This window comes from Cucurbita moschata, unplaced genomic scaffold (assembly GCF_002738365.1).
Source record: "Cucurbita moschata cultivar Rifu unplaced genomic scaffold, Cmos_1.0 Cmo_Scf00001, whole genome shotgun sequence".
Classification (NCBI taxonomy): domain Eukaryota; kingdom Viridiplantae; phylum Streptophyta; class Magnoliopsida; order Cucurbitales; family Cucurbitaceae; genus Cucurbita; species Cucurbita moschata.
The window spans coordinates 1,736,217-1,758,755 of record NW_019268517.1 but is presented as its reverse complement, the minus strand read 5'-3'; the positions used below and the strand labels follow the sequence as shown (position 1 = coordinate 1,758,755).

The 22,539-nt window shown below is 34.2% G+C and overlaps 3 protein-coding genes across 4 annotated transcripts; 2 read left to right on the top strand and 1 right to left on the bottom strand.

The window, feature by feature from the left end:
* Positions 1-1,755: 1,755 nt before the first annotated feature.
* Positions 1,756-10,921, bottom strand: LOC111447148 (transcriptional corepressor LEUNIG_HOMOLOG-like). Of its 2 annotated transcripts, none has more exons than XM_023086168.1 (18): positions 10,810-10,921; positions 10,430-10,655; positions 10,216-10,313; positions 9,825-9,934; positions 9,430-9,710; positions 9,264-9,333; positions 9,062-9,173; positions 8,159-8,208; positions 7,803-8,078; positions 7,632-7,703; positions 7,222-7,446; positions 6,527-6,668; positions 6,325-6,434; positions 5,648-5,797; positions 5,372-5,524; positions 5,140-5,262; positions 2,841-3,038; positions 1,756-2,270 (listed from the first exon to the last, which is right to left on the bottom strand). In XM_023086168.1, exons 2-18 carry the CDS (start codon positions 10,459-10,461, stop codon positions 2,127-2,129), a joined length of 2,346 nt encoding a protein of 781 aa, XP_022941936.1. In that variant the 5' UTR covers positions 10,462-10,655; positions 10,810-10,921; the 3' UTR covers positions 1,756-2,126. The 2 variants fall into 2 exon arrangements, with proteins under 2 accessions (XP_022941936.1, XP_022941944.1); XM_023086176.1 differs by having other exon boundaries at positions 7,803-8,075.
* A 4,161-nt stretch (positions 10,922-15,082) lies between these two features.
* Positions 15,083-16,195, top strand: LOC111434394 (glycine-rich protein 5-like). The gene is made up of 2 exons (XM_023071875.1): positions 15,083-16,037; positions 16,073-16,195. Exon 1 carries the CDS (start codon positions 15,122-15,124, stop codon positions 15,779-15,781), a length of 660 nt encoding a protein of 219 aa, XP_022927643.1. The 5' UTR covers positions 15,083-15,121; the 3' UTR covers positions 15,782-16,037; positions 16,073-16,195.
* A 1,189-nt stretch (positions 16,196-17,384) lies between these two features.
* LOC111452887 lies at positions 17,385-21,934 on the top strand. Its single transcript, XM_023093811.1, has 11 exons — positions 17,385-17,578; positions 17,709-17,792; positions 18,468-18,563; positions 18,667-18,742; positions 18,840-18,935; positions 19,412-19,485; positions 19,572-19,679; positions 19,767-19,904; positions 20,211-20,316; positions 20,568-20,773; positions 21,523-21,934. The coding sequence occupies exons 1-11, from the start codon at positions 17,519-17,521 to the stop codon at positions 21,589-21,591; spliced, it is 1,113 nt and encodes a 370-aa protein (XP_022949579.1). The 5' UTR covers positions 17,385-17,518; the 3' UTR covers positions 21,592-21,934.
* The last annotated feature ends 605 nt before the right edge of the window (positions 21,935-22,539 follow it).

Sequence of the window (22,539 nt, the reverse complement as noted above, 5' to 3'; positions counted from 1 at the left end):
TATCAAATTATAAAAATAAAAACAAAGTTATTAATCGATAGTTTTTTTTAGTTTTGAAAGTTTTTAGACTAACAACTTTTTTTTATCGGGCAATTTTCTTAAATTTTTTCGATGCAGCTTATTGTGATTAAACGTGCTTTAAATCTTGTTTTATTCCTTATCACAAATAAATTTACTAGACACAAATTAGACACAAATTAAAAATTTTAGAGTCATTTAAAATTAAATTTTATATCTAACATATTAAAGTTGAACGAGTCACATATCTATTAAACAATTTTTTAACTTATAGATATTGAATGTAAATCAAAATTTTGAAAATTTACCATTCATATTAAATTAAAAGGTAGGTAAAAAAATAATAACGTGTATTGCAAAATTTAGAATTGAAAATCGAAAATTAAAATTGACATGTTAAATTAAAAATTTAGGTAAAAAATTAAACTTTTTACAGAGTAATAATTTGAAGTATTTTCTTCAATTTTAATTATAAATAACCAATTCAAATTTGAGTAAAAAACAAGTTACGAAACAATCATTAACAAGAATATTTCAAATCAATTCCACATAATAAATTAATTTGCAAGAAAACAAAACTAAAATTGTAGATAATTAAATATATATATATATATAAATTATTACATTCTAAAAATCCCATTTTCACAAAGTAACTGAAGAATATAATCCAATACTGAAAAATTAATAATATTTTTTATCTTTTTTTTTTATTTTTTAAGAATTAAATGGAAAGTGAAAAAAAAAAGAAAAAGAAATAAAAGACAAAAGACATGTAGGTTCAGAGTATGCGACCATGAGAGGTGGAAGCAGCCATGCAACCTCCACATTATCTGCCAGTTTGTACCTAATTTATTTTATTAATTTTTTTATATTAATTATTGCTATTTATTTACGGAAAAAAAAATTTTTAATGGGCCCCACAGGCACTAACCTTTGGTGCTATGACAGCGAACTTTGAGATATAAAAAAAAAAAAAAAAAAATATTATGCTTCTTTCTTCGTCCTCTCAATGATTTGCTCTGACCAAAATGATCGAGGAGACACGTGGCGTAATTTCATTACCCCACGTAGCACGCAATGGAGCTGCACATGTAACCGTATCATTCCCCATGTGCACCAAGATTCGAATAATTTTTTTTCTAATTAAATTACAAATTATAAAATGGATTTTTATACTTTGATCCTTATAAATAAAAGTTTCATATTATTTTATCAAACTACGAACAAAATTCTTTTTTTTTTTTTTAATCAATGCGTTTCACATGGGAATCAATTCATTATTATTTTTTTTATATATTTTTTTTCAATTTCAACCCTATTTAGCTAACGAAAAAAACGAGAAATCTCTAATGTTCACTCCCCATTTTTTGTTTAAACGAGATTTTCAACCCGTTTGAAGCAGGTCCCTAAAAAGACCCTAATCGAGGAACCATAATGTGTTACTAAATTTTAGATAAAAAATTATTTTAATTATAGTAATTAATATATTTTCACTTTATATATATATATGTAATGTATGACTTCAACAAAGACCTAGTTTTAGACATTCCCACCAGACAAATGAGCAAAGAATCAACTAAATGATTTATGAAAAATTTATTACAAGAAAAAATAATTAAATAAAATGTAAAGAACTAGTTTTATAATTAAAAATAGAATTAAAGCATGGTAATAGCCAAAATACTAATAATATTAATAAAAACAAAATAAAATTTAACAAACATAATGAAAAAATCCTTTAAACAGTTAAAGATTAAGCTCTACTAAAACGGTGTCGTTTAAGGTTCAATTTCTAAAATCCATTAGACAAGACATGAGCCCCACAGGGAAACCTTGAAAATAACCAGTAGCTAAGGGGAAAAACACCACACCGCTTATTATCCACAATAACGCTAAATGGTGAAGAAAAATGGAAGGTAAATTTTGAATACAGCAAATGGCTCATTTTCTTCTTTCTCTACTTTTTTTTTTTTTTTTTTTTTTCAACTTTTAAAAATTCCATTTTCAGCCTTTTGGCTGCAGTTTTGAGAAAAATGGAAAAGAAAAAAGCTACTAGACTTGTGTATAATCAGAAATGACTCAACTAATGCCAGAGAAGTTGTGTGTTCTTACTTCCATATCTTGACAGATTTGTCGTGGCTCGCCGATGCGACCATTCCTGTTACTGGTGATTGAGCCAATGACGAAATCACGCATTCGTGAGCGGGCATTGTCATACACTTGTTCTCAGCCATGTTCCACAGCTCCAATGACTGCAATTTATCAGATTTGAATCAAGTTACAAACATGTGTAAAGAAGAAAAAAAATACGTGTAGAGTACAGCACCGGTGTCGAACAACTCCTAATATTTACTTCAATGTCGTCTATCGAGTCACATAAAATGTTCTTAGCTTCGTCACACCGAAACAAGGTCATCGACATAAATGGAAAAAGTGGAGCTTTTTGTGTGGAATCTACTTTTTGAAATACAATAAATATGTGGGAGTGAGGATTTGAATCACCTTAGTGCATACCTTATGACATGGGATTACCTTTTGCAGTAGAAACCACTTTTCGAAACAAAAAAAACGTGAAATAAACATATTCGGTAACACTATTTTCTAACAAATATTCTTATGTATTTCATCTTAACTGAAACTGTTCTTACTATAAAAATTATGGGCTTGAAGATGATATTAACATGACAGAATCACAACCAATTGAGTCATAAATAAACTCCCAAGTGATAAGCTCTTAATGCATGAGATGGAATCACCGGAAGCAAAAGGTAAACTAAAGCTAAGTAATGATGAAATAATGATAATTTAAGGCAGTGTATAACCTGGTAGCCGCCGAGAACCAAGAGTGAGGAATAGCTTGGATGAAAAACGCAAGAATTGAACATATTTCCACTGGAACTGAGCTCGTGAATGCATTCTCCCGAAGCGATCGACCAAACTCTGACGGAATCTCGACTAACAGATGCTAAATAATCTCCATTTGTATCCCAACAAACAGAATGTACCTCTGATGAGTGACCCTGATAAGTGAAGAAAATTATTCTCATCAGCCACTTGAATATGCTTGTAATTAAGAAAATTTCTAAAGAATCTTCTGGTTTAAATTTCTGGTATTAATTATAGTAATGATTTAGGTAATCTTTTAGTAGCTTTTGTTGGTTGAGGTGTTGGAAGACTTCTCTTGTTGGCCCCACTCTCAGACCTTTTTCTAGAAACCGAAATGGTCGAATGGCCATACAAAAAAACAAACCCACAAAAGAAGTCTCAATACTAACTAAAAGGAATGATTCCAATCCAAAGGAATGAGACAGAGCTGATAATTACAAGAAATCCAATGAAAAGACAGATGCCCATAAAAATGCATTAAACCTAGCAATTTCTCAAACCTCTACAAATACCTTATAAAATGGCAAGGCCCCATTCTCAAACTTGTCCACCTACTTATTATCCCTTTTTTATTCTCCAGGAAGATTGCTTCCTCCGTGGAGATGTCAGGAATTACGGATCTCCACAATGATATGATAATGTCCACTTTGAGCATAAGCTCTCATGGCTTTGCTTTGGGCTTTTACCAATGGAGATAGTATTCCTCACTTACAAACCCATGATCATTCCCTAAATTAGCCAATGTCGAACTTACTCCCAACAATCCTCAACAGGAGAAGGAGAAACATACGAGGGACTTTCTAAAGGATAGCATCAAACCGAAAGGAGGATCCCATTTGGTTGTTTGGAAAAAAAATGTAAGACTATCCAATCATCTCGAGGATAATGGATCTTGGGAACAACTTAGTAATAAGAATATATCCCTTCTTACAAATGGCTTCAAAGATTTATCGAATCGAAGAGGATGGTGCTCTTTTAGTTTCCATCGCATTTGGCCCATTGCTAAGAGTTATGTGTCGCAGGACGTGAACTCATTGGTGGTCTCTCTCTACAACTATGAAATGTATTGATCATGCACAGACACTCTTAAGCTTAGAGATCTCTTGGTGTCTAGAGTTCATTTTCATGTGAGCAATGGTCTTAACATCAAAATTTGGGAGAATAAACAGTTCTCTCTCAACTACCTTCTCTAGAGTTTAGGCTATCGCTAATTGCAAAAATGTATTCATCAGGCAAGTTTGGTACCCCATCAAAAGCTTATTAGGACCTGAGTTTACAAAACCTAAAGACTGACCAAGAGACTTGAGACTGGATTTCTCTCATGTATTCCCTCACTGATTTTGCTTTCAACCATCAAGACAATAGCTGGAACTGGACTTGAGACCGTTCTAGAAGTTTCGGTGTTAATCCCTCCCCTCAAAGATCTTAGCAAAGAATTAACATTACTTGATCCAAATTTATTCACATGGGTTTAGGAATATAGATATACCAACAAAGCGAATATCTTCCTTTGAATACTCTTTCTAGGAAACATTAATACACATGACAAAGTTCAAAGAGAACCCCCCAATATTACTCTCAATTCCAACTACTGCTTTATGTGCAGAAAAGATCATAAAACACAATCCCATCTTCTTCTCCATTGTTCTATGGATTTAGTACCAGTTTTGGCTCCATCTATCGAAATCTTTTGAATGGATTGCCCTGATTTATAGAGATATCCGAAAGCTTCTCCACTTCCCAATTATTTTAAATGCAGAAACTTGTCACTGAAAGGAGATCTTCTCCCCTCATAATATTCATTTGACTACTACTAGGGATTTAGCCTCAGGGCTCCCTAAGGGTGTCTCGTCTTGGAGGTGCACCTAAAGCTTGGTCCCTTTCAATTCAGACTATGATATGTCATTAAAATTATCATTAGTCAATCTTAACATTTACCAAAAGTAAGAGACTAAAGTGAAAAAGAAACATTCAAACATTAGAGACTAAACATATATTTAGCCTAATAATTTTTCAAATCTTAATGACGACAGGTCCATGACCAGTCTTATACCTGGCATAGATGCATCAACTACAATCCTAGTGTTGAAACTACAATCCTATTTTTCATACGAAAAATATTTATATACTGTTATAGATGGATAAATATGCAGAACATGAACTGAGAATTGCAATGACAGGAAACAGAACACTACATCAATCATTTTTCTTGAAATTTACTTCATGTTTTTTTACCTTTAATGAGAGTGTTGGCCTGTCTGACTCGAAATCAATGATAGAAACCACGCTATCTGATGCTGCAGCCAGAAGTTGCCCTATTCTTGGCTGAAATCTTACCTGGGTAGAGGCAGAGCCACCCTGGATCACAAACTTGAATTTAGACTAGAAATTTAACTGCTAATGAAACAGCAAAAGTAGACTGGGAATTTGAAAGAATGAAGCAAATGGATAGGATCTTTCGACTAGCCTTGGAGACGTGGGTAGAGCCCTGGTTGATGTGCCAGTAGCGAATCTCATTGTTTGCATCACAAGAGCAGAAAATCTCATTCTTCTTAGGGTGGAAATCAAGGGATGCCACTTGCGCGTTATGTCCAGTATATGCATGCAAACTATAAGTCGGCTGCAAGAAGAGATCCCAGTCATTTATAATGAGCAAGGGAGAGGTACTCAATGATAGATCAATCGAAATAACTGACAACAAAAATTATATTTTGTGGAAGTGAATTTAAAAGAATAAACCTACTTGTGCTGAGTCCCAAAGTCGAATAGTTGTATCAAAGGAAGATGTTGCTAGCTGAGTTGAATTGGGTCTGAAACGAACATCAGTAATGATAAGAGTGTGCTCCTCTGATGTGGTTTCAGTTTGCAATGTCTCCATGTTCCAGATAACAACCTAAATAAAATAACAAGAATGAAAATAAATATCAACAAGTGAAAATACAAACATTTATGTGTACTAGCATAGTTATATGAACGTATTGGATGTCTGGAAGACAAAATATTTCAACAAGGTTTGCTAGTATACGATCCAAATTATGCAGTTGGGACTGAATTCATTTTTGGTAGCATTTCTTTTCCAAAATACTTTCCATCTGAATTGCAGTACTCGGAATCTACCTTCTTCGTGGCATAAAAGGAATTGAAAGAGAATTGCACAGCACTACTATGAAAGATTTGAAGCATCAATATTACGTCTCTGTAAAATAATGCACAAACTTTTACACAAACCCAAGCCAAAATGACACGCGTTCAGAAGAAAGGAAGTTGAGGAGATGATCCCATTAAGCTAATAAAAATAAAAGGTTGGGCGGCACATCAACTCTTATAAAGAGACAATTGCGAAGGAGTTCACATTTCACTCATGGAAATCCAGATCAGTATCTGCAATAAAGATCACGGAAGAAATACAATGATTAATACCCTTTTGTCATGACCGGCACTTGCCAATAACTTTCCATCCGAAGAGAAATGACAGCACACAACTTTGCTGTTGCTTTTACGCATGGAACCAACTTCACTAAAAGAAGGACCTAAAATGGGGGAGGGACACAAAACCAATGGTATAGTCTATCAGAACCAGGACATCCATGACCACTGTTTGAATGAAGTAATCATGGATTACCCTTTGAGTTTTCTGCAGCATGGTCCGAAGGGTTCCGCTTCAACGTGCCAAACAAATCCCTTCCATCCCCATCATCATGTGACAGAAACGATTCCACATTATCATCTAAGGAGCCAATATCTCCTAGATGTTCCATGTCCTCCTGAAATGGGAAATAATAAAATATTATTGTAAACGGACTAACTGAGTGCCATACATAGAAACGCTATTGTCTTTTAATGATTTTTCAACACAAAATAATGTATATTTTATGTCAAGTTAAGAAGACATGGCCAAACATGAAACAAGAAAAGTACATGGATATTTGACGATTGCCATCACAACTTCATATCAATTACACATACATGACCATATGAAAGTGGGTGGTAACCATGGGAATCTAAACTCTAGAACATTGAGATCTGAAAAGAAAGAGAGCTAAAAAAGATATGATTCAAAGTATCAAACAGATGTAAAGGTTGTAACGTGAACTATTCTATACTAAAACTGATGCATAGGTTGTAATATAAGCAAATGTTTATACCGCAGCCCTAGTTAGAATGTTTTGTCTCTTTATCATGAAGACGACATATTGTTGTATTAGACACGGGGTTCAATCTTAAAACCAATTGATCGGGAGGTCTTTTCATCTTTCCGACGTGGAATCCTCAACATGTTAAAGTAAAAAACATGTTTGAGTAAATAAGGTCCTTTACCAGCTGGTTTGTGGATGATGCAAGGCCTCCTGGTCCATCATTCCCATACATAATTAAACCACCCTTTTGCATGCTATTAACATTCTGCATATTAGGGGCAATAACAGCTCCATCACCAGGAGTGTGAGTTGACGGAGTTGATGGTTGGGAGTTAGGTCCAAGGGTATTCCCTGTTCCAGTACTGTTAGCAGCACCAGATGATGAAGGTCCCTTCCTTTTTCGGTTCTGCAACACACATTCAATTAACAACACACATACAATTAACAATTATAAGTTTTCTAATTCACAAAAAGGAAGTTTCTGATTGTAAAATGTTAAAGAATGCTGTTAACGGTACTCAGATAGATTAGTAACTACTTAGTTCCTTGAACTTATGGAGTGTAAGGAAAAGAAAATAAGTTTAGGCAGACCTGTTGTACTTGCTGAGGATGTAAGCCATCCTGCTGTTGGGAAGAAGACTGTTGCATTTGTGGGATATTCATCTGCAAAGTGAACCTTTAACAGTTTAGATTACCTTAACAAGAATCAAGACAGAAAGTACTAGGATTCAAGATGGCGTGCACTTCCGGAAGGAAACATACCTTCGATGAAGTTGCCTGCATGGGTGAGCCAATTGATCCATCATTCGCAATTGGTTGACCATCTTTTGTATTTAAACTATTCCTTTGTAATCCTCTGAATCTTTGTGGATCCATGTCACTGTACATAGGCGAACTACCAAGGTTGCCTTGTGCTTGGACCTGTGCCAAGAGTTGCTGCTGCTGCTGCTGCGGTAAGAGCTGAAATTGATTAGCACTCTGAAGGAAAGGCTTTTGAACCTGTGCACCTAAACCTGGCCTCATTTGCTCAATACCCTGCTAAGGAAAAGGCCACAAATGTGAACTTGAAAGCATACTCGAATATCCTTAATCTAAAGAAAGGGAGAAATATAACTTACAGCTAAAGGCCATCCCTTCAATGGTAGACCATTGAGTCCAGGGTTCAATCCTGGAATATAAACACAAGTTTTTCAAGATATGGAGAATGGACCTCAAAGTTAGTTATAGGAAGCATTGCAGTAAACTATCTCCATTAACTTAGTGACGCAAATGGACCAGCCGAGTTCAAGGCAAGTATCTTCTAGGCAACTCCGAATGCATTCAAACAGGCAAGGCAGGTTTGGAAAGATTAATTAAATACATGTTAAACAGAAAACAAATTAAATAGAACAGTAATCATACTTTAGTACCTTTTTTTTTTTAATAGTAAAAATAAAAATAAAAAAGAGCAATTGTTCGAGCAAATTGAGTCACACTCCCCAAATTTATTTGAAAAATTACTATCAGAAAGAGTAACAGATGTTACCAGAAACATTCTACATTTAAAATCAAATTAGAGGGAAGAGAACTGCCACAAACAACAGATAACTCTGATTATGCTAAATTTTTTAGGAGCTCTCTGGGTCTTTGATATATATTTTCTGTAGGTGTAGGCCTTCACTTGTGGTAGGATTTCTTGGTAATATGACTTTCCTTTTAGTTTAGCCCCTTCAATGTTTTTTATAGGTGTCAACTTGTCATCTTAGGACAGCGTAAGTCAAGATTCAGTAACTATTCAACTAGCTTCCCTTCGCAGTTTGACGGATTTGAATAAGTTGAATCGTGTCGTCTCATTACATGCAGTCTACATATGTACAAATTTCATGCAATCATTTTATCATGACAATCTCTGAGGGCAAGGTATAACTAAAGAAGTTTGAATATCAATGCTGACATAAAGAATGTTGGTGTCATGAATAATAGAATTTATAGAAGCCTTGATGGCGAATGTCAAGAGGGGAGCATTTAGGAAGTATTCAAACCTGTGTTTCCCATACCAGGTTTTGACTGCATTAACCCTGGCCCATAAACTGAAGATGGATCCATAGGTAATGACCTTTGAGTACCACCAATATTAACCTCTTGTTTAATATCCTACAAATACAATATTATAGATCGACATTGCAGCCATATATTCAAATAAAGAAACAAATAGCAGTAAGAGATGCTAAATAAACCAATTACCGTGGGCTGCTGAGCTCGGGCCTGCATCTGCTGTAATGCTGCATTCACACTTCCAGAGTTTCCTAACTGTCTGTGTAATTCAAGGAACCAAGAAGAATGCATTATCTACACATTAGGTTCAAGCAAACATACATAAAAAGAATAAACAAAATAAAAGGGAACTTACCCTGGATGGTTTGTAGATGGTTTCATGAGGGCCACCCTTGCATCAAGCAGTGGCTGGGATGTCTCTGAATCCATTGCATTAGGGTTTTTCATGCGCTCCTCATACATTCTTGCTGCCAGAGCAGTTGCTGTTGGTTGCACTAGCATTCCTTCAGAATTAACAGCATTCAGTGAACCACCGAGTGAAGGGTGAGCACTGTCCCTTCGTTGTAACTGAGCTTGACGCATAAGCTGCAGTTGTTGTATCTGCAGTTGTTGTTCCTTCGATTTAATTTGTTGTGCCTGCAAATACGACATATGCAACAAAGGGAATCCAATTGAACTTGGCATCAATTCAATCCACAATGCTAGTAATTCCGTGGATGGTTCTGAACAATAATAAGTTTAGAAAGTCACCTCTATATATGCTGCAGCAGGTTCCGAATGTTTCTCGTTTGTCCTTGCTATAAATATGTCCCAGAATACAGACCACCATTCGAACAAAAAACCTCCAGGAGCATCAATTGCTGCACATCATCATATGCAAGGATTCATATCGTCAACGCAATGTTCTATTATAAATCACAGCACAGAATGTAATACAATAATCTAGTTCCAATATGAACATTCTCCTCCCCTTTACACTCAACTTGAGTGTACTTAGTAACCTTCTTGATCACGCTCAGAGCAGTTGAGATACATAATAAAATATAACCATAACGAAGGAAAATCAGAGTAGAACTAGATTAGTTCTTATTCCACGTGAAATTTATTGAACAAAAACTGCCAGATCTTTTTGAAGTATTACCTACTGGATCTGGAGCGACCTTTCCTTCATTCATGAAAGACTTAGCCGTGGCATGTAATTTTTTCTTCACCAAGTAATCATAAATGTACACATCGAGCCTGGAAAATCAACGAGAATTTATGGAAAAGTATTATTAAATGAAATTCTAACAAAAGATTGTAACGGAAGCATCTAACAATGAATGATGAAAGGAAAATTGAAGAGAAGTATCTACATCTTATCTGCCTCCCAGTTACTCTGCGCCATCTTCTATCTCCAAACCAAACGAACTGCTAAAGCAACCGACGAAAATTCTAAAATATGCTCTAATATAACCTATAGCTGCAAAATTAAGACAGAAGACTCCGCAGCCTGTTGAATTCAGCTCTGTACTGACTCGAATCAGCCTCAAAAACCACCAAAGAGACGGATCAACTCGCGCATTACCAATCTCCGAAATCCTGAAAGTAAGATCTCTATTGATCAAATATCTCGTCCTCAAATTCACTATCACATACAGAATAAACTCAATTCAAAAAGCACGAAACCTTTTCACAATCCCAAACGAAGCCTTGCACAGTTGACTAACTAGTTCAAAACAGCCAAAATTCTCACCTGAATTCGAGGAACTTGAAATTCAGCGTCGATTAACGAGTTCTAGGGCTAGTGATCAGAGATTTTACCAGGCTCGAACTGCTCAAAGTTAACATCATACTTGTTTGAGCCTTCGAGGACTTCAAAAGCTTAGTTCTCGGTCCGAATCTCAGTCCATGCCTGAGGCTCGGATCCGAACTTTAATAGATCCGTCAGTATACGGCGTTGGTACTTTTCCCCTTTTTGCCCTGTAAACCGGCACGGAAAATTTAGCGTCGTTATGTTAGGGTTTTGGATTGTACACGTGGACTTTGAAGATGAAGTAAGCAGTTGACTTAGTCTTCTATCAAGCGGAAGAAGATGGGGTCCCGAGAGATAATTACATTGGAATATTCATTTTTTTCTTTTTTAGAAATATATTTAATAGTTAGTTTTTATTATTATTAAATAATTTTTTAAATTAAAATATAAAATTTACCGAATTTTTTAATTTAATTAATAGGACAGTTATTCTGTTTAGACCAAAACAAAGATTGGTATCTTCAAATTTAGGAATTTAGTAAGTGACGTATTAATTTGATTTTAAATTATTATTATTTAAATGGATAAATATCTTTAGTTATGGATTAATTCTAATTAAATTTCAAATTTTAAAACCATTAAAAATAAAATTTAAATTTCTAAATATCTCTAATTTAAAATTTAGATGAAAAAATAAAAAATAAATTTAAATTTCTCTTGTGTTGTCACTTTATTGCTTTTATTTATTGTTTTCATGATGCATAATTTTTTATTATATGTTTTAAATGTATGACGTTTTGGTAAAATCATGTCAATGTCTGGGTGACCTAAAATGTATGTATTATAAGAGGATACGACTAGCCATTAATTATTCATATCCGGAGTTATATGTTATCTAAGCTACTTCGTGGTGAGAATGTATGCTGCATAATCGTTTGCAAACGTCTTGTAAGAATGCGATTGTGACACTATCGCTACCGTTCTTGAATCTATTTGATGGTCCATTTCATAATTATTTTGAATTTGTACTCTACTCTATTTTTTTTTAATAAATAAAAATAGAATTATATTTAGTAATTATTATTATTTATATTTTTTAAATAAAAAAAACATTTCTGCAATTACTTGTAATTCTTTAATTTTAAACTTAATTATTTATTTTTTTTAATTTCAATGGCATCCATATTTAGACATTAATTATGAAAGAAAGAAAAAATTCATAAGATAATATTTTTATTATGTCAAGTGAAGAAAAAAAAAACAACTAAAATATTAATGTTTCTAAAAATAAATTAGAAATTATAAACCCGAGCTAAAAATAAAAAATTACCAAAACTACCCCCAAGCTACTCAAACTCATTTGAGTTGCATCTCATCAATATATTATAATCCGATTTTTTTTAACCATAAATATAAAGGTTAAATTAAGTAAGTAAATTCCTAAAGTTGTTAATGATATTTAGTATTGAATAATAATTTACTATATATATTATATTATAGGTATTTTTTTTATATATTATTGTTTTTATTTATTACTATTTTTATTATAAACAGAGAACTTTCACCCATAAATATTTTTAAATATATTATCTCGTTCATTTAAATATTACACATAAATATTTAATTTTATTTAAACTCGCTATTTACATTTGAAAATCTTCCTCCATTGTAGAAATTTACGGGTCACTCTCTCGTCTCAGGTTTCGAGACCTTAACATTTATATTATAATCTTTTGAAAAATTTAGAAATTTACAGGTCACTCCCTTGTCTCATTTTCGAGAATTTTTAACATTCATTTTAGAATCTTTTGAAAAATTTAAAAACTTACGGGTCAATCTCTTTTCTTAGTTTCCGAAACCTTTAAAATTTATATTAGAATCTTTTGAAATTTTAATAAATTTACGAGTCACTCTCTTGTCTTAGTTCTTCAAATCGTTAACATATATATTAGAATATTTTGACAAATTTAGAAATTTACTGTCTCTCAGTTCCCAAGACATTTAATATTTATATTAAAATCTTTTAAAAAATTTAGAAATTTATGGGTCACTCTCCCGTATCAGTTCTCCCGACTTTAACACTTATATTAAATATTTTGAAAATTTTAGAAATTTACGGGTCATTCTCTTGTCTCAGTTCTCGAAACCTTTAACATTTATATTAAAATCTTTTGAGAAATTTAGAAATTTGCAGGTCCTCTCCCATCTCAGTTCCCAGTACCTTTAACATATATATAAGAATCTTTTGAAAATTTTAAAAATTTACTGGGTCACTGTCTTATCTCAGTTCTCGAGACCTTAAACATCTGGACAAAATGATATTGAACTTCACCGAGCTAGAGATCATACCCTTTAACCCTCTCACTCATTCACGATCCTTCAACAAAAGTTGTTGCATGAAACAAAACCGCTCACTTCTCTCCAACACAACTCTTAAAATTTAGAGACCGAACATCATTCCACGGCAAAAAAGGGGAGAGAATAGGCATGGGAATATAAAAGGAAAGTACAAGTAGTTTTAGCTTAGGTGCAAAGTTGGTGGGAGGACATTGTTTTAGCTGTGCCATTAATAGCATAACCCAACAGCCCCCTTATTAAATGATGTCACATTAGAACCCATATTAGCCAATGGAACTGCCTTTTTTATAACCACTTTTGCCCAATTCAAAACCCCACCCCTTCTGCCTGATCCTCAAAAAAAGCCACTTTTTTCCTTCAAACAACCCCAATGGTCAAAACCCTAATTAATGGGTATAATATGGTTAAGAAATTAAAATTATGTCATTATGCCGAGATGGGTATATATAAACTCTCGTGAATAGTCGTTACGGGTCGAGTCAGGGCTGCGTTCGAGAAATCTTTTAGAACAATTCAAAACTTCGAGTTGGTTGGGTTGGTGACCCGAATAGAGTTTGACCACCCAACCAGATCTAACCTTCTATTTTCGAGTTGGGTTGAGTTGAGTTGTCGTTTTTTAATGCATTATTAATTAAAAACTCATAAAACTCAAATATCAAACATTTATAAGTTACACCGTTAGCACTTACAAATATATATTCTTAATATTCGTAATAAATTTAAAAGTAGGGTAAGGTTTAGTTGGATTGTAACTCTATTTTCGAGTTAGTTGAATTGACCGACCAAAAAGATGTCAACCCACGAAACGAACTCGAATTTTTCTCAATTTTCCAAAAATTTGACCCGACTCAACACAAATCCCAAAAAACCAGCCCAACCTAACCTTTAAGATTTAGGTTAGATAATTTAGGTTGATCGGGTTCTCGTATCATAGGACTGCCCCTGTATTTCGTAAATTTTATAAATAATAGAAACTAAAATTGTAATACTTTAATTTATAAATAAAGAGGTCGGTCACATTTTTTCTATATAAAAAAAAAGGAAAATAATACCCAATGAATGGTTAAAGATTTTAATCTAGAATAAAATAATTTATTGTAAAAAGAGAAACTATTTCGTTATTTTCGATTTTTTTTTTGTCTTGATTATATAAAATAAACAATAATAATAATATTAGTATTACCCTTCTATTTAGATTTTAAAGTCAAATTTAATATTTAATTCTTTATTTTTTTCGTTTTTTTTTTCTTCCTTGAAATTAAATCGAATCTTCAAAATAGAAAAAAAATGTTTTTATTTTACATTTTTAAACATTAAATTACTAAATAAATTTATTTTTTTTTAAAAAAATTGATCATTTAGTGTCCTGTTTTAATGTTATTTTTTTAAAATTTTTAAAAAAATTTAAATGGATTGATTAATTAATATAAAATATATTAAATACTCCTAATTTTAATTTATAACTATGCGCTGGATGGATTCAATTATAAAAGTTATAATTAATATATTTAATTATAATATTAATGGCAATTAAGATAATAACAAAAAGAAAAAAAAGAAAGGTTAATTACAAAGCTATTATTTAGGGAAAGTTATAATTACAAAGCTTTGTTAATATAAGAATTAAGTTTTTGAATTTTTATTTTAAATTTTGTCTTGAATTTTTTAAACATTAAATAAAATAGATAACAAAATAAGCTTAATTTTAAAATAATAATAAATTGGGCGCGTGAGACAGTTGGAAAATTAAATAGAGGTAGATGAAGCTCATTAACTCTTGTCCAAAAGCTTTGGATGATGATCCACTCGCATTGTGGACCTCATTCTCCTTCAATTCAATAAATTTGCATTTATTTATTTTAATTTAATTTAATTTTACTTTTTGTATGTTGATTCTTTTTGCTCTATATAAACTGCAGTGCTTCTGTGTGTTCACAGAGCTAAGTGGCCAATAATGGCGTCTTTTTCTCTGCGGTTTGCGGCGTTTTGCTTCTGTTTGTTGATTGCTTTGGTCGGAGCTAACAATGTAGAAGACGACAAGCGGTTCTTTCATCGCCCACTTGGTTATTTTAAGGGTAAAGGGTTCCATGGAGGAGGTCTCGGTGGTGGTGGCGGTTTTGGTGGCGGCGGAGGCGGAGGTTTTGGCGGTGGGTATGGTGGAGGAGGTGGGTTGGGCGGTGGCGGAGGGTTCGGGCATGGTATTCATAAAAAGGGTTTTAGACATGGAGGATTGAGCGGCGGTGGAGGGTTGGGTGGTGGTGGAGGGTTAGGCGGAGGAGGTGGTTTGGGTGGAGGTGGAGGGATAGGGCATGGCATTTACAAGAGAGGTTTTAAGCATAGAAGATTTGGAGGTGGTGGTGGTGGTCTTGGTGGCGGTGGAGGATATGGAGGAGGAGGTGGTCTTGGCGGCGGTGGAGGACTTGGAGGTGGTGGTGGAGGCGGTCTGGGAGGAGGAGTTGGCGGTGGGTATGGAGGAGGTGCCGGGGGAGGCTTTGGTGGCGGATTCGGAGGAGGAGCAGGCGGGGGAGGTGGTCTCGGTGGAGGTGGAGGCTTTGGTGGAGGAGGCGGTTACGGCGGAGGAGCAGGATTTGGCGGCGGCGGCGGCCACCACTAAATTGTACCGTGATAAATTATCTATTTCTTATCGGAATTAATATGTTTAGTTATCCACGTGGCGGTGGTTTTAAATTACGTAATTTTAAATTTAATTTAGAAAAAAAAAATGAAATGGCGGTCGAAAAAAATAGTGATCGAGAAAATGGCCGTTTGTCTCCGTTTGAGATCAAAACGGTGCGTTTTGGACGACGGATCTAGACCGAGTCTTCTTCATGCATGCAGTATAAGACGCTAATTCTGTAAAGCAATGTTATTAATTATTATTGCGTACGTCATTAATTAATTTAAATAATTTGTGTGTTTTCTTGTATTATTTTGTTGCGTCGTTTCGTACTTGTTTGCTGTCGTTTTATTTATTTATGAATATTTGTAATTTTAAATTAAATAATTGAATAATTACACATTCATATTCGGTTCCGTTGGATAATGGCATTAATGCTTCCAATTTTAGTTCTTTATTAATAATAAAATTATTTATTAACCAACTCATTTTTATTTACACACACGTGTGTGTATATATATATATAAAACAAGTTTTGCATAATTTTTTAATATGCCAATAAAAAATTAATAAAAATTACTACTTATTTTAATAACATAACTAGCGGATTAAATATATGAATGATCTAATTTTTCACCTTTATAATCGTTGGACTAAAAATATTAATGTATCATTGATGCAAATCGCATTAACAAGGTAACGAGAAGTATCATATCAAATATAAATGTGAGGTTAAGATGTTAGAGGTTCGAATTGCTAATCCGCCCTATGTCAAACTCAAAAAAAAAAAAAAAAAATCCCTAAACTCTACCGTCGTCAACCTTGTTCGTGTTGGCCCGTTATGTATCGTAGTCAGTCTCACGATTTTAAAACGTGTCTACTAAAAAGAGGTTTTCACGCTCTTATAAGGAGTGATTCGTTATTCTCTCTAACCAACATAGGATCTCACAATCCACTCCGTTGAGGGGCTAGCATCCTCATTGACACCCTGTTTGGTGTCTGAATACTATTTGTAACAATTCAAGTCTACGACTAGCAGATATTGTCCGTTTTGGCTCGTTGCGTATCACCGTCAGTCTCACAATTTTAAAATGCGTTTGTTAGGGACAAGTTTACCACACCCGTATGAAGTTAAGCTAGCTAAACAGCTAATGTGTTGAACCACGGTGCAAATTAACTAAGCATGGTTGGATTGGTTAAATATTAACAGTAACTGAATTAACTCTGGCGCAACTTAACTAACTCTGGTTACTTTACTTAAACATCAAAGGTGAATCACGCTTGATTTTGATGGCTATGGAAAATAGGAATCCTAGAACTCATGGGTAGTTCTGATAATGTCTACAAGGGTATTTTAGACATTTTACCTCTGGGTAGCTGAAAGGAAATGAGAATGTTGATATAATTAAATAATTAATTATTGTTGCTATTTTATTTTTTAGTTGAAGTATTAAATAATTTTAACTAAATAAAAAAAGTATTATTATTACTTTGTATGATGAACTAAAAAGAAAGGTGAAAAAAGTGAGTCATTATTTATTTATTTATTTATTTTTAACGAAACAAGATGAACTTGGGCTGATTCAATGGCAGTTTCGAGGACAACTGACAGAATCAAAAGCCCACAAGTCGGCCCGACGCAACCCACGTCGTTCAGGTGTGTAGAAATCGTCTTGGCGATTTCCGATTCATCTCGTTCTTCCAAGGCCACAGGGTTCACAGATTCTCTTCAAGATGGAATTCTGCAATTCATTCATATTCTTCACTCTGTTAATCATCCTCCCTCTCGCCCGGGTTCGTTCTATCTCTTCATTTCGAGGCTTCTGTTTGATTCTAAACACTCGCAGATTAATTCTACTAGCAACCGCGGGATCTGATAATTCTTCAATTTGACGTGTTTGATTTTTTTCCTTGTTTGATCTAGTGCGAGGATACTGGTACGGTGCTTTTCGTCGATAGCTCGTCGCATCAATATCTTCGATCTCATTCACCCGATGATGGCGTCGAGGTAATTTAGTTTATTCTGTTTTTTTTTTTGGCTCCGGCGTGATCGGTTTTATTGGTTAACTGATAATAGACTTGAGTTGTGAGCTTGAATTGTTTTGAAATTGTTTGCCGTGTTTGTGTTTGCGCATTGCGAATTCTGGCGGATTGAAGAAATTGAATCTGGAACTACTTGCGAACTGAGTTGAGTTCTTTCTTGAATGTTAACACTCAACGTTTCGCATCGTAATATACGGATTATTTCATTTTGGTATTCAGGAGCTCATCTCTCTAATTAGCGGTATCGGCCATTTCTGTTTAGAATTGATGTACTATTGTGAATGGATTTTTAAAAAATTTCATGAACTTTGCCATTTGTTTAAAAAATACCTCCATGCTGTTAAGGGTTGCAATAGTTGCAATATTATCCTTGACTTTTCATACAAATTTCATCAAAAGTATCCTTCGAATAGAAGTTCCTTCAAATGTTGGATTGAAAACAACGTGGACGACGTGTTGGTGATGAAAACACTTGTCGGGACTAAGTTTTAAAGAATGGCATTCAAACATGTTGGCATTTCGTCCAACATTCTAATGGTTTCTGCTTGAATGGTAGTTTTGAAACAAAGAACAAAGTTAAGGGGTATTTTTGTTTATAATTTAGCTTCTCATGTTATTCGTGCATATTTGATTTCCACAGCTTAGTTCGATGTCACTTCCAGAAGTTGGTGCTGCTGTGTCGGTCTTGCTTGGTTTTGCACCGTCTTCAACACTTTCAGCTTCTGGTTCATCTAAGGTTCTTAATTGTTTGATTAGTTCAGCAGATGTTTTCCTTTTAAATTTTACGTCTCTCTGCTGCCGCAAGGTTTTAATCATGTTATTGATGATCCCTTTTGCAGTTGAATGGGATTTTGATGCCAAATCCTCTTGATAGGCCTCGTTCAGTTTTTATGCTTGAAATTAAAGGAGCATATGGTCTCTGCAGTAATTTTGACAATAATATTGTAAACATTATTTTTACTTGCTTGTTTTTTAAAGGCGTAAACATTTTATTCTTCTTCTGATACTGCAGATCCTGAATTTGTAAACCTCGAAAGTGGCTTGTCCGACAATGTCCTTACGAGCAAGGTTCATGCAGGTTTCGAGAGTGCTGACATCCAACTTCCTGGTACTTGTTCCTTCCGAAGTCATTGTTGCCTTTTTTTTTTTTCAAATATTTTCAGCCACCCTTTTGTGAGATCCCACATTGGTTGGAGAGGGGAACGTAAACATTCCTTATAAGGGTGTGGAAACCTCTCCATAACAGACGCGTTTTATAATTGTGAGGCTGACGGTGATACGTAACGGTTCAAAGTGGACAATATATGTTAGCGTGTTATAAATGGTATCAGAGTCAGACACCGAGCGGTGTGCCAGCGAGGACGCTGGGTCCTCAAGGGGGGTGGATTGTGAGATCCCACGTCAGTTGGAGAGGGGAATGAAACATTCCTTATAAGGGTGTGGAAACCTCTCCCTAACAGACGTGTTTAAAACTGTGAAGCTGATAGCGATACGTAACAGGCTAATGCGGACAATATCTATTAGCGGTGGGCTTGGGCTTAGGCTGTTATACCTTTGGCTCTTTCTAATGCTAGTTATTAGCAGGTGAGGATGAAGTGTCTATTGTTCCTTTGAATGAACCATTGTCAGATTATACAGATGAAGACATTAGAGAATTTGTAAGTCATGATATTTATTGTATAATTTGATGCCTATACTTTTACTCATTTCATTTTTAACAATGCTTGTTTGTATATCTGACTAGGCCTCTTTTATTGGTGGATCTTATGCTGCTGATGCATCAAAAACTTTAAATGGGGAATTGGCTGTGCCCTTGAGTGATGCTGTTCAGATAAATCTTCATCTGTCTAAGGTTTTCTCCCTCTTTTCAGAATGGTACTCGGTTATTTCTAAACTTCTCCTATTCATGTGTTCACTGATGTTTTATGCTCACTTGCAGACAGGGGACAGAGAAATTATAGGCAGTTTTTTATGTCTAGTTCACAATATTAGAAGGGCTATACACATTCATGAGGATTTGTCACAAAACGTGCAAAGTCCATCTGAGCTTATCACCGGTTCGTTCAATAGCATCAAGGTACGCTGTTTTCCCTGATTTTGATGTTTCTTCTTTGGGATAACATTATTCAACTTCCGTTTGTAAGCATCAATAGAGACACTGATGCGGCCATTAGTACTATGGTTTCTCGTGTTACAATACAATAGTACTTCTATAGGTGATGCCTGGAACCTTATTTCTGCCATCTTCTTGAAAAATACATTTGTTCATCAAAATAACATAGGTTGAATGTGGCTGTGTTCTGATTCTCCACAATAATGCCATCACTTTTTTTTTCCGTCTAATTTCATTTATTCTAATCAATATTCTCCAACGGGTTAGCAGGCATTCAAAGATCAAAGTGATTCTGAAGAAGATGCTGATCGTAGATCGAGACTATTTACTGTTACCTTGCCCAAGATATTCCACTTACTCCAAAAAGCATATGATGGTAAGTGGTTGGTTGCTTTTGTTTGAGAAGTGCATCAATTATTCATGATTAAGCTCTAGTCTCTTTCAGCTACCCATTTTTGTTAAGAAGTGTGTTTTTATGCAAACTGATATATAACATATTGAATTTAGTGTTATCCTTGTTCAATGATGACTGGATGAATATGCGTATTATTGTCAATGGCGACACCTCTTTTGGTTTCGGAACAAATGATTTAGTATTTACATGAATACCTGTAATTTAACTTGTAGGTCAAATTGTTGGAGTCATTTTCTTTTCTGGATCATCATCACCAAAGGCAGAAAAAGGATTAAATGTGATGTTTAACCCTCGGCAGACTCCACGTTGGTTGGTGGAAGAAGTCAAAGTTAACACAACTATTCAAGAAGTTATATTGGTTAGGACTACCCTTGCCTGGATCACAGGAATCATCCTTTTGATTGCTACTCTTATGGGGGTAAGTTTTTGCTCCTCTACTTTAGTCTTTAAAATAAACTTACATTGGTGAACTGATCTTTGAAACTAAGGCCTAACTGATCTTTGAAAACTATGGTTATTTTCTCATCATTTCTCTACAATAGGTTTCATCGTTCTTTAGAGAACATTTGAATCCTTAACCAAATTTAAAAAACGAAAACACGTTTTTTGAATTGTTACTTTTTTTGTTTTCAAGACTTGGCTTGGTTTTGAAAACATAGATAAAAAGTAGGTAACAAACCGGGGAAACCTATAGGTATAGATGGAAGTAGTATGTATAGGTTCAGGTTCAATTTTTAAAAACTAGACGATTATCAAACGGGGCTAAATAGTTATCAAACAAGACATACATCTTCATGATCAAGCTCTCATTTGAAAGTGTCATAGGTATAGGTGGAAGTAGTATGTATAGGTTTAGGTTCAATTTTTAAAAACTAGACGGTTATCAAACGGGGCTAAATAGTGTTATCAAACAAGACATACATCTTCATGATCAAGCTCTCGTTTGAAAGTGTCGTTTTGATTGTTGACATTCTTTTTCGTTGTATTATCTGAATCTTATATTGGCCAACTTTATATAAAAAAGGGTTCTTGTTGTATCCTGTTCATAAAAATTGAGTACATTACTATTGATGGTTGGTACATTTTGCTTTCATGGCTAAATTGGGTGAGATTGAAATATTTTCAACCTTTTCAATTTTTGCTGACCCTTGTTCTTCGACTGTGCAGTCATGCTGCCTTCTAAGGATGCCACTGACAAGGGACACCCTCCTCTATTCTAACGTCAAATTGGACTAAGATCGAACGAAACCGCCAACTTATGGATGCTCGACATGGTCTTTGTCCACCATTGAAGCATTTTCGGCATGAGATTTGTGTAAGTGCCCTTTCAACAACGTTCTTGTCTACATTTTGATGTAGAAAACCTTATTATTAATGGTAGCATTGGTATGGTATGCTTTCTACAAGTTATTGATAGCTATATATTGAATGGATAACAAGATGGGTTGTTGTACAATAAAGTTATTTTTGAAACGAGATTCGTTTATGTATATTATCAAAGTTCACCGATCACTGAGGTCGAAACGCTTCTCGTTAGTGATTTGGTAGATTGTGAGAAGTGGCGATAAAAGATTATTTAGCTTTGTTGTATTTTATTTTTGTTGAACATGAGTTCTCCAAGGTCCAAAATAATTCCATTATTAGAATCATTTATCTTGTTGCATTCTATGCTACTACGCTTCTTTGTTCTCTTTAAAGCCTCGTTAAAGAGCAGTTTAAACTCTTGGCTTAAATCTTCATACATGTCATTTGTTGTACTACAAAAGTGATTTTTTCTTTTTCTATTTTATAAAATTAGACAATACTGTAAAGATTAAATCATTACAAAATTTAAATTATATACTAACGTTTTGAAACTAAATTATTATAAAATTTAAAGCATAAGTAGTTATAATTTGCAAAAGAGTGAAAAGTTCGGGTAGGTTATTAGATTGTGTTGAAAGCCTACCGATGCATAAAGGTTCTGATTCGAGAAAGAACCCGAACAGGGAAGGCAAGAACATCTTGATTGAAAGCTTCTTCCCATCTCGAATAAACGGACCATACACCACCACAAATCGGGTTATTATAATAATTTTTTCCACAAAAATATGCAAATAAAAATGGGTTTTTTAAATGCAAAATAATAATAGTTAATACTTTATCTAAATTAAAGGGACTAACATTATATTTTAATATAATAAA

What these genes read in the sequence shown, in the direction of transcription:
- LOC111447148 (XM_023086168.1), bottom strand. Translation starts at nt 10,461, where the DNA reads ATGGCGCAGAGTAACTGGGAGGCAGATAAGAT. An exon ending in CTGCTGCAGCATATATAGAG is followed by an intron (nt 9,711 to 9,824) that starts GTGACTTTCTAA and finishes TCGTATTTGCAG; the next exon opens with GCACAACAAATTAAATCGAA. An exon ending in GGCCAACACTCTCATTAAAG is followed by an intron (nt 3,039 to 5,139) that starts GTAAAAAAACAT and finishes TTCACTTATCAG; the next exon opens with GGTCACTCATCAGAGGTACA.
- LOC111434394 (XM_023071875.1), top strand. Translation starts at nt 15,122, where the DNA reads ATGGCGTCTTTTTCTCTGCGGTTTGCGGCGTTTTGCTTCTGTTTGTTG.
- LOC111452887 (XM_023093811.1), top strand. Translation starts at nt 17,519, where the DNA reads ATGGAATTCTGCAATTCATTCATATTCTTCACTCTGTTAATCATCCTC. An exon ending in TCATCCTCCCTCTCGCCCGG is followed by an intron (nt 17,579 to 17,708) that starts GTTCGTTCTATC and finishes TGTTTGATCTAG; the next exon opens with TGCGAGGATACTGGTACGGT. An exon ending in TGCTGACATCCAACTTCCTG is followed by an intron (nt 18,936 to 19,411) that starts GTACTTGTTCCT and finishes AGTTATTAGCAG; the next exon opens with GTGAGGATGAAGTGTCTATT.